General features: G+C 37.3%; 1 protein-coding gene across 1 annotated transcript; it reads left to right on the forward strand.

Annotated features, from left to right (window-relative positions):
• Positions 1-740: 740 nt before the first annotated feature.
• LOC121243084 (glutamate receptor 2.3-like) lies at positions 741-6,787 on the forward strand. The gene is made up of 5 exons (XM_041141144.1): positions 741-1,037; positions 2,860-4,205; positions 4,585-4,897; positions 5,423-5,832; positions 5,942-6,787. Exons 1-5 carry the CDS (start codon positions 767-769, stop codon positions 6,614-6,616), a joined length of 3,015 nt encoding a protein of 1,004 aa, XP_040997078.1. The 5' UTR covers positions 741-766; the 3' UTR covers positions 6,617-6,787.
• The last annotated feature ends 5,668 nt before the right edge of the window (positions 6,788-12,455 follow it).

Consider the following 12,455-nt stretch of genomic DNA (forward strand, 5'->3'; position numbering starts at 1 on the left):
AGTGAGAGTGAGTGTTAAGACATAAATATAAATAATAACATCCTTATCTTCCCATCAACTTATGTGTGCCATAAAATTATCTCTAGATTATGCTTTGTTTGGGTAACGAGGTATCCCCAGATTTTCTAAAAATTTCACATAATTTTCTTCTCAAACATCACTTCAACACAAAACACTTTTTAATTTCAAATTTTTTATCTAATTATTATCCAAACACAAAACCCAATTTAACTTTTCCAAACTTACAAACAAAATACATAAAACAGTACAACATTTTTAAATTTTTAAATAAAAAATAATATTAAGAATTATATTCTAATCATTTTTAAAACTTATAATAATTTTGTTAAAATTTCTCTCTCTCATTTCTCAAAACCCAATAAAACATCTTAAATCAAACTATTTCACTATTATTCATAAATAATTTTACCATTATGTGTCCAAAATGGGCCTAGCTAGTGTCCAAACGAGTCCTATATTTATCATACATTGAAATATGCATATGCAGTAAATTAAACACATATATTATGGAAATAATATTTAAGTGTTTTACGCCAATTTGACTTTCTTGTCACGCCAATTTGAGCGACTACAATTAATTAATTAGTCGCTTGCTTTCATCTTCTAGTGATCTTACGTGTTCATCTTTCTTGTCAATTGAATAAGATATCCCTATAAATAAGATTCTTCTGCTTGACAAATGAATCTTAAAAGCTAGCTAGCTTCTGATCTAGCTACCACATGATTCCAAATTACCTAATCAACCATGAGGGTGGCTAGTACCAGAATTGCTTTGTCTCTTTTCTTTTTCATTGTTACTTCTGGAAGGATTTTCATGGGCAAGGCACAAAACAAGACATTCATCCCAGTTAATGTGGGTGTCATTCTGGACTTGGATACATGGGAGGGGAGGATGGGGTTGAGTTGCATCAACATGGCTCTTTCGGATTTCTATGCCTCCAGCAGTCACTACAAAACCAGGCTGGTTCTTGACACCAGGGACTCCAAAAATGATGTTGTTGAAGCAGCAGTTGCAGGTTCCTCTCTCTCTCTCTCTCTCTCTCTCTCTCATCTCTGCACTGATTCTAATTAGGATCACACGAATCGAATTGCATTTAATTCGTAGATGATGATATAGATCATCAGCTTCCTATATATGTTCTTATATATATTCTTTCTTTCTCTCCAATGTTTTCCTTCCAAGCTAGGGGATCTGTAACCCTGCTCCTTTGCGGGTTTAGGTTTAACAATGGACTAACGGGATTTAGTGTGAATGCATGTGACTTCCATATAAATATATATATATATATATATATATATATATATATATATATTATTAAAGCTTCACCACCACGAGCATATAAAAAAATATAAAGTAAAAGATCAAAATAAAAATAATATTAAAAAATGATATTCAAATAAATTTTTAACTTTATAATATTTTTATTTAACTTTTTCTCTCTCATTTCTTAAAATTCAAATCAAACATTTTAATTAAAACTATTTCACTGCTATTCATAAATATTCTGAATATCCAAATACCCCAAGTGTATTTATATAATATGATATCATCAACGATCGATATATGATCGTAGCATACTATCTAGTTTTAGTTAAGTTTTAAATCGATCGATGACAAAGGCCAGAGCCCCTCCCTCTCTTTGAAAAGAGATGGCACAAGCTAGCTAGCAGAGAATCTGATCTAGCATATCTGTACGTGCTCTGGCTACAGGTAGGTACTGATGATCATAATGGAAAAAATAACATAAAATCATGGTCGATGTAGATCATGAGTTGAATAACATTTTAGTGAATATTGTTCTTTCATGCAGGGCGGCGGGATAAATTAATTAGTTATCATATATATATATATATATATATATATATATGTATATGTATATATTATCCATGTCACACTTCAAAAATAAAAAGAAACATATATGTTATTTAGATGTAATTATTTTCGCCATGATATAATTAATTAGTATTATCCTTACTACACGACTCTCTTTTGTCAAACCATATCATGATGATGATCAGTGTGTGTATAAAAACAAATCAAGTAAAAAGCTAAACATTTAATAAAATGCCAATACCCTTGATACAGATCATTACAATGAGCTAAAATATTTAAACTACAAATAACAGTTGACTAAAATGCCCATCCTCCAAGTCAAACAAACCAGACAATCCAGATCAAACTAAGCATCCACAAATCAAGCCGACCAACAAATCAAGCCCATGCATGGCCAGCATGAGGTTAAGAGATCGATGGTAGTACTAGATCTATAATTAGACTATAATTGTATTAGTATAATCTTATTATTCAAATTTATTAATCTCATTAATAAATTAGACACTGCTTAAGTTTAGTATTGAAAAAATTATAATATTAAACGTACATAGTGCCATATATGTAATTAATAGTAACTTAGAAAATCGGACCGGCCGAACTGGAATAAAATTGAAAAGATCAAAAGTTTCGATTTTAGTGATAAATCGATCCATATTAATTTTTAAAATTAATGTATACCAATTCGATTCTAAAATTAAATCGAACTGAATCGATTACCGCTAAGCTGGAGTCCAGAATTGAAATAGTCAGAGTACTTGCGTCTAGACTTTTAAATATTTGTGAGTTGGAAAGGATGGCATATATATATATATATATATACACAATATGTCGGTTGCGAAAAGGTCACGATATGACTTCACGAGAGTAGAGTTTTATATATTCTTCCAAAATTATATATACATGTATATATATATATATAGCAATAGAAATATGTATTAGAGGGTTTCAAAATTTACCATTAATTCCATTAAAAAATCGTTTTTTCCTTTGTTTTTGAATCACAGCTCTTTACTTGATAAAAAATACAGAGGTGCAAGCCATCATAGGACCACAAAACTCAATGCAAGCCAACTTTGTCATCGATCTCGGGGAGAAAGCTCAGGTGCCAATTATCTCATTTTCAGCAACAAGCCCTTCTCTTACTTCACTCAGGAGTGAATACTTTTTTCGAGTCGCTCAAAATGACTCAGCTCAAGTGAAAGCAATAAGTGCTGTTGTTAAAGCCTTTGGATGGAAACAAGCCGTGCCCATCTACATAGACAATGAGTATGGGGAAGGTATCATACCCTTCTTGATTGATGCCTTGCAAGATGTTGATGCTCGTGTTCCCTATCGGAGTGTCATTGCTCCATTGGCCACGGATGACGAAATTAGTGAAGAACTTTACAAGTTAATGACAATGCAAACTAGAGTCTTCATTGTGCATATGTCACAGAATCTCAGTTCTCGGCTTTTCACCAAAGCGAAAGAGATTGGAATGATGAGTGAAGGTTATGTTTGGATCGTTACCAGTGGGATGGCCAATTCCTTAAGCTCGATGGAACCTTCAGTACTTGACTCAATGCAAGGAGTATTGGGTGTAAAGACTTACATTCCCAAGACAAAAGAGCTTGAAAATTTTGCAGTTCGATGGAAAAGGACATTCCAACAAGAAAATCCCAATATTACGGTCAATGTTGACTTGAATGTCTTTTGCCTATGGGCTTATGATGCTGCTTCAGCACTAGCCACAGCAGTTGAGAAGGTTGGGGGTGAAAATCTTGGTTCTGATCAACAGATGAATGCTTCAAGCAACTTAATTGATCTTGGAACTATTGGGGTCTCCAAAAATGGTCCAAAACTTCGCGAAGCATTACTGGGTGTTAGATTTAGAGGCCTTTCTGGTGCAATCAGTCTTCTTAATGGACAAGTAAAATCATCAACTTTTCAGATAATTAATGTGAATGATGAGATTGAAAGAGTGGTTGCATTTTGGACTCCAGAAAATGGACTCAGAAGGGAACTGATCGATTCAGCTAACACAAACGTATATTCTACTTCCAAGAACAACCTAAGACATATTACATGGCCAGGTGATGTAGACCTTGTACCCAAAGGTTGGGAGATTCCAACAAGTGGGAAGAAGCTGAGAATAGGAGTTCCAGTGAAGGATGGTTTTATTGAATTTGTTCATGTCACGTATGATCATAGCGCTAAGACAACACAGGTCAGAGGATATTCTATAGCTGTCTTCGATGCTGTGATGGAATCATTACCATATGCTGTTAGATATGAGTTCATTCCCTTTGCAAAGCCGGATGGTGAAAGCGCCGGTACTTATAATGATTTGATCTATCAAGTATATCAAGGGGTCGGTAAAAATCTTCATGCATTCTTTCTATTTATTTAGTGTTTGTTAACTTAGATACAGTTTTAGGATATGCAATCATGCGTACTTTTTTTAAAGAAAGTTAGGTTTATAAAAAATATATATTTTTTCATGTGAGTCTCAAATCTATTCAATTTTTTTTAAGAAAATGTGCAAGAATTCATGTACATCATAGAACTGCAAATTAATGTCGTTTCTCTATTATTTTTCATAACTCACAAAACATCTGGATGTGCATGCAGTCATTCAGATTGAGACTGCATGCATGCATTCAAACCCTATGGTTTATATATGCATTATTTCCATTTACAATCTAGACATAGAAACTGAAATTTTTAATGGAAATGACTGATGTTGGCAGAATTTCGATGCTGCGGTAGGAGATACGACGATCATAGAAAACAGGTCCAGGTATGTGGACTTTACATTACCATACACGGAATCTGGAGTGTCAATGGTCGTGCCACTCCGAGATAGCAGGAGGAAAAATGCATGGGTCTTCTTGAAGCCTTTAAGTTGGGACCTATGGATCACAAGCGCCTGTTTCTTTGTGTTCATTGGGTTTGTGGTATGGCTTCTTGAACACCGAGTAAATGAGGATTTTCGTGGGCTCCCTTCTCATCAGGTTGGGACAAGCTTATGGTATGCCTTCTCCACCATGGTTTTCGCACAACGTAAGTTCCCTTTACTTATTTTCTTATGTCATTGTTAATGGCTACAATGAACAATAATTCATATACTCAATATTAGCATGCACGATGCAGAAACTGCATGCATGCATGCACGCACATACCTTTTGTAGGATATGGCTATGACTGTTTTAAGACCGCGCTTAAGTTCTCTGTGTCATCATGTGTCAAAACGTCCTTACGAATCCCCATGTTACTGAGGTATATATATGAGATTTAGTAGTCGAAGTCAAGAGGACTCTAAGCAATAGAATATGATTAGTCACGTTATTAAAGGTGATATAACTACTTATAAGAGGCAACATATCATGAAGGCCGGTTAAAGTTTGAAAAGAGAAATAATATTTGTGGTTTAAGGTATGCAAATCTCATGACTCCTTTTGAAAGTAGGTAAATCCAAGTAGTATATAAAAAATCATTTTTTTTAATAATAGACTTTTTTTTTTTTTCAAAATGAATACACGGTGGACCTACACTCCTGTCTAAAACTCTTTGAAAATGAATTTACAGGGGAGATAGTGATAAGCAATTGTGCGAGGTTTGTGGTGATCATATGGGTTTTTGTGGTGCTCATACTTTCTCAAAGCTACACTGCAAGTTTGGCGTCGCTCTTAACAGTTCAACAGCTGCAACCAACAGTTACTGATGTCAATCAGCTTATTAAGAATGGGGAGAAGGTTGGCTACCAACAAGGTTCTTTTGTTCTGGGAATCTTAAAAGAAATGAACTTTAAGGATTTTCAACTAAAGCAATATAATTCTACGGATGAATGTGATGAACTTTTGTCTAAAGGAAGCGCAAATGGTGGTATAGCTGCTGCTTTTGATGAAGTCCCCTACATGAAGTTATTTCTGGGAAAATATTGCTCAAAGTACACCATGGTTTCATCATCAGTATACAAAACTGATGGGTTTGGCTTTGTAAGATCATCTCTCATTAATTTGTTATTATACGCTTTGTTTAATTTGTAGGTCATGTAGTTTCTCAAGTAGATGATCATTTCCTTTGTTATTTTGTCATGACTTGCAGGTATTCCCAATAGGTTCCCCCCTTGTTGCAGATATTTCAAGGCAAATCTTAAATGTGACTGAAGGGGAGAAAATGAAAGAGATTGAAAGTGCATGGTTAGAGGAAAACACCAATTGTCCAGACCCCAACACCCCACGTTCTTCCCCCAGTCTCAGCGTTGCTAGCTTTTGGGGCTTATTCCTCATTGCCGGGGTTGCTTCCTTGTTAGCTCTCATTTTCTCCATATCTATGTTCCTTTACAAGGAAAGGCAGCACATCTTCATGATACCCTCTAATCCAGATCAAGCTGACTCGATCTGGAGAAGAATTCTTCATATTTTTAGAATGTTTGACAAAAAGGACCTCAGCTCGCATACGTTTAGAAAGAAAACAATGTCTTTCAGAGACATTGAAAGTAGTAGTACTCATGGTATACATGCAAATGATGTCTCGACAAGGATCAAATGTTCGCCAAGTTCATCAAACAGTACAGTACTACTGACAGAAACCCATTCTGGATCCTTGGAATTTCATGATTCAGGTATGTCTTCCGGAGAATATTCTGATTCCAGTACAATTAACGTCGTCGGTCAGACATCTCAATTAGCACCACTAATACCTAGTGATCAGCTCATCAGGTATCAAAATCAAGATCAGGGACCAGGAACCTCAGAAATTGAGCATAAAAACACCTAAACATGCATGCGTTTTCACTGATCTTATTTTATTTTGTACTTTGGTTTTTCAAGCATCATGTGGGAGCTTCGATCTTGTGATTTATCATGCATATTGGGGACATTGTATATCTATGACCGATGTAATTGTTAAATAAGTAAAGTAAATGTCAACAGCTAGATTGAGGGTCCATTGCAGCTTTTAAATACTTATCTAAGCAAACCACTTTCATTGCATGACGTTGGATAATAGAATCAAAGTCCTGAACTAAAAGTTGGATGATCTCTTCCATTCTTATTTGATAATGGCCAGCATAGTTATCGATCCACTCCCTTACTTTCATTTAGATGTCGTCTTCATTTACTACTAGTTATTTTATTCTCAAGCCGGTATGTAAATCGAGCATACCATTGACATAATTTAAATGGTTAAATTTGATTTGTAAAATTTAAATTTTAAAATTCATCATCTAAATCAAATTATGACATGTAAGCACTTTATTAAGTGTACTATTACTCTACGAATAATCGCCTTGAGAATTGTTAAGGCAGTAGCAACAGCACCGGTGCATTCACACCATCAGAGAAAAGGCTATGTGTAGGAGGAGAATATAATTCAGGAGAATCGTCTGTAAACATCTAGAAGGATATTGTTATAACCAAAAGAATGAGCTGGCATTGTAATTCTGACAATTCTGTTATGACCAAGAGGTCCATATATTGTAGTGCGATGTACACTGAGTGAATACAGAAAACAGAGGAAATTAGTTCACTGCATTCTTTCTCTCTTAGAATATTTCACAACCACTTGGTGCTCTGCACCTCTTTTAACTTTAGCATGGTATCAAGAGCTTGAAAGGATCCACGTCCAATATATATATATATATATATATATATATATATATATATATATATATTTTTCTTCTTTCCTTCCTTTTTTGTTTTGTTTTGTTTTGTTTTTCTCGTCTCTATCATGGCCACACCAGAGACTCCTTCATCACTCAATACTTCCATTATCCACTCATCCTCTCACTTCATCATAGTCAAATTAACCATTGATAATTACCTGCTTTGGAAGGCCCAGATTGTGCTGTTCTTGATGGGTCACCAGCTACTTGGATACGTTGATGGCTCCATTCTTCCTCCCTTACCTATGCTTGATAATAAACCCAATCCAGTTTTTACTCGTTGGTTGCAATAGGATCAGTTGATCATTTCTACACTCAATGCTTCTCTTTCTGAAAATGTCTTAGCTCAGGTCCTTGATTGCAAAACTTCATGTGAGGTCTGGACCACTCTTCAACGCCTGTTTTCGGCAACCTCCACTGCTCATATAGCTCATACTCAGTATCAGTTGGCCACCCTTAAGAAAGGTTCTAAACCAATTTCTGAATACTTCAACAAAGCCAAATCCCTTGCCTCTTCCCTTGGAGCTGCAGGTCATCCCCTTTCCGATTTCCAGTTTACCATATTTTTACTTGCAGGCCTTGGCACTGAATATGAGTCTTTAGTTACGACTTTGACTACTCGACCCGACCCTATTTCTACCCATAAACTTTACTCTTTTCTTCTTAACCATGAATCTCGTATAAAACATCAGACTCAGTCTCTTATGTCTGGCACTGTCTTATCTGCTCATGCCACCTCCACACGTCCTCTAACTCCCAATTTTTTTACTCGTGGTCGTGGTAATTTTCACTCTTGGGGTGGACGACGTGGGCGTACTGGTTGGTGAGGTGCCTACTCAGGTCCTTGTGGCCAGGCCCCTACTTCGTTTTCTTCTCGTCTATTTTGCCAAGTTTTTCAAAAACAGGGGCATACCGCTCTTTCATGCTACTATCGTTTTGATCAGGCTTATCAAGCACCTCCTCCACTAGCTCTTATCGCCAACTATACATCTCTTTCTTCCTCTACCCCATCTCATAATCTCTGGTTTCCTGATACTGCAGCTACTCACCACTTTACTTCAGATGCTCAAAATCTCAATATGACTTCGATGCCATATCAGAGACCCAACTAAGTCAGCATCGGTGATGGATCAACCTTGCCCATATACAACACCGGATCAGGCCTCCTGCCCACTCCTTCTGGCAATTTTTTCTTGAATAACTTCCTTCAATTTCTAAAAATCTGCTTTCAGTTCGTCAGTTTTGTCATGACAATAATGTGTTTTTTGAATTTCATTCCTTTTTTTTTTTTTTTTTTTTTTTGTGAAGGATTCATGCTCCCAGGCGACACTTCTTCAGGGCTACGTTGGAACACGCACTTCGGCTCAACTTTGGCACTCACGGTTGGGTCATCCTTCCTTCCGCACAACAACTCTGGTTCTTTGTCATTTTCATTTACCTCTCACATCAAATGCTACTCTACAACCCTGTTCGGCCTGTTCTCATGCAAAAGCTCATGCTCTACCGCACCCTCCCTCTTCATCTCGGTCCACCAATCCATTTCAACTTTTGTTTTTAGATGTATGGGGCCCATCACTAGTTCTTTCTACTAATAGCTCTCGGTTTTATCTTTCAATTTTAGATGAATACTCCATATTTATATGGCTTTTTCGAATGCAATCTAAATCAAATGTTACATCTCTTGTTCTTACATTTCTTCGGTTTGTACGCAATACTTTTTCCACAAATATTATTGCAATTCAGTCCGATTGGGGTGGGGAGTTTCGTCCCTTAAAATCCATTTTTAAAACATTTGGTATAACACATGGAGTCACGTGTCCATATTCCCATCTATAAAATGGGAGTATTGAACGTCGTCATCATCACATTGTTGAACCGGTCTTTCTCTTTTGTCACATGCATTGGTCCCTCACAAGTATTAGGCTGAAGCTTTTCAAGTAGCCACATATCTTATCAACCGACTGCCCACTACCACACTTCAAAATAAATCACCCTTTGAGGTTTTAATGGGCCAGCCACCCGATTATCATTTTCTCAAAGTTTTTGGGTCCTTATGCTGGCCCAACTTGCGTCCTTTCAACAAATACAAATTGGACTATCGTTCCTTGCCCTGTGTGTTCATGGGCTACAGTCCTGATCACAAGGGTTACTTGTGTCTTCATATAGCTTCTGGCCGAATTTATGTGTCAAGAGATGTTACATTTGATGAAAATAACTTTCTATTTTCTGGGTTCAACTCCACACCGTTTCCCTTTCACCACAACTCTAGTTCTAATGAGGCGTCTGGTCAACCTTGTGCTACTGGTTCGCACCCATTACTAAGCCCACTTCCTTCACATATTGGTCAGCCCAACACTCAGACTCCTCAAGCATCTTGTCCATCGTCCCCTTTAGGCCTCTCTAATGTACCTCACATATCCCATGGCCTGACTCCAGAACTAAGCCCATCTCAATTTCCTTCTCAATCTAATCTCACACCCACTACACCTATTTCTGATTCAGGCCCATCACAACATAATCCATCCTCTCAGTCTAGGGTTTCTTCTTCTTCATCCTCTAGACCAGCCGCCTCCCTTGAAACTAACATCTCACATCCTTCCCTTGCCGTGCCCCCTTCACATCCTGCACTTCAAACCTCTCAACATCCTATGGTTACGCGCTCTAAATCTCACATTTCTTGTCCAAAAATTTGGAACGACGGCGCCATCCCTTGGCCACCGTCCAACGCTTCCACCTCCCTTACTAAAATCACAGATTCATCATCCATACCCAAGGAGCCTCACTCTTTTACAAAGGCTTCTAAACACCATGCATGGTGTCTTGCCATGGACTCCGAAATGAATGCCCTGCTTCTCAATCAGACTTGGGAACTGGTTCCCCCTTCTTCCACTTATAATCTTCTTGGATCCAAATGGATTCTCAAGACTAAACAGCACGCTGATGGCTCTCTTGAGCGGCGCAAGGCACGCCTTGTTACTCAAGGGTTTCATCAGCAACCCGGACTAGATTACACTGAGACGTTTAGTCCAGTGGTTAAGCTAGTGACCATTCGTCTACTGCTTTCACTTGCAATTTCTTCCAACTGGCCTTTGCAGCAGCTTGACATACAGAATGCCTTCCTACACGAGGACCTTGAAGAAGATGTTTATATGAAATAGTCTTCTGGGTTTGTGAATCCCGATCTGCCTTCACATGTCTGTAAGTTGAAAAAATCGATTTATGGGTTAAAACAGGCCCCTAGGGCCTGGTTTGCCAAACTGAGTGATCGATTAATTTCCTTAGGCTTTCATTGTTCAGTTTCTGACTAGTCGTTATTTATTTTGAAAATTACCTCCGCTAGTATTTTTATTTTAGTCTATGTCGATGATATTATAGTAACTAGATCAAATCAAGATCTTATCTCTCGCTTCATAAAAAATCTCATTTTATACTTCCCAGTGAAAAATCTCAGTTCCTTACATATTTTTTTAGGCATAGAATTAGCATGTATAGCATCTAGTCTCTTTCTTTCTCAGTGTAAATATATTTCTGATTTGGTGCATCGCACTAATATGCACAATTCTAAGTCTATCTCTACCCCCATGACCACCTAGGAAAAACATTCTGCTTTTGAGGGTTGTGCTTTTGAGGACCCACAACTCTATCGTAGTGTTGTGGGCAGTCTCCAGTATTTAGCATTTACTAGACCAGATATATCATTTACAGTGAATCGTGTGTGTCAGTTTATGCACAATCCTCGCCTACCTCATTGGCAGGCGGTCAAACGGATCCTCCGTTATCTTAATCACACTCGGCATCTAGGCTTATATTTTTCACCATCTTCGTCATTTACTCTCTCTGCCTTTTCTGATGCTGACTGGACCGGGTGTCCAGATGATCGTAAGTCCACGGGTGGATATTGCATTTATTTTGGTCAACGTTTGATTTCCTGGGGTTCTAAGAAACAACCATCTATAGCTCGGTCTTCTACAAAAGCCGAATATAAATCTATTGCTAACACAACTTGTGAGCTTCTTTGGTTGCAGTCGTTACTAAGTGAATTGGGTATTTTTCTGTCCACTCCACCTACACTATGGTGTGATAACATTAGAGCCACTTATTTATCACTTAATCCGGTTCTTCACTCTCGGACTAAACACGTGGAGCTAGACTATCATTTTGTAAGAGAAAGAGTTGCTACAAAATCTCTTAGAGTGTCCTTCATTTCCAGTAAAGAACAGATCGCAGACATTATGACCAAGCCACTGTCCTCTATGAGATTTTCTCTTCTTCGATCAAGTCTCACTATCACTGCAGTGCCCCTTGCATCGCGGGGGGATGTTAAGGCAGTAGCAATAGCACCTGTGCATTCACACCATTCAGAGAAAAGGCTATGCGTAGGAGGAGAATATAATTCAGGAGAATCGTCTGTAAACATCTAGAAGGATATTGTTATAACCAAAAGAATGAGCTGGCATTGTAATTCTGACAATTCTGTTATGACCAAGAGGTCTATATATTGTACTGCGATGTACACCGAGTGAATACAGAAAACAGAGGAAATTAGTTCACTGCATTCTTTCTCTCTTAAAATATTTCACAACCACTTGGTGCTCTGCACCTCTTTTAACTTTAGCAAGAATAGAATTTTTCAATATCTAAATTTTAAAATTTTTCTTCCAATCAAATTATGACATATAAGCATCTTATTATATAGAATTACTGTTATATATGTCAGAATCCTTGCATTGATCAAGACAAGTGAAAAACACATTGCCAAAACCCCATGTAATCCCCAATTCATCATATAATTGTGAACGATATCATCATGTAGTACGTACTTCTTTATGCATCAGTGGAAGATCAATATAAGAGTTTTAGCCCCATTTCCATATATATAGTTCCCAAGATTGCATAGGTGATCCCCAACAGATCAAGTACTTTAACATGAACTTGAAGATCAGAAATTAACCA

Source organism: Juglans microcarpa x Juglans regia, chromosome 8D, assembly GCF_004785595.1.
Source record: "Juglans microcarpa x Juglans regia isolate MS1-56 chromosome 8D, Jm3101_v1.0, whole genome shotgun sequence".
Taxonomy (NCBI): Eukaryota; Viridiplantae; Streptophyta; class Magnoliopsida; order Fagales; family Juglandaceae; genus Juglans; species Juglans microcarpa x Juglans regia.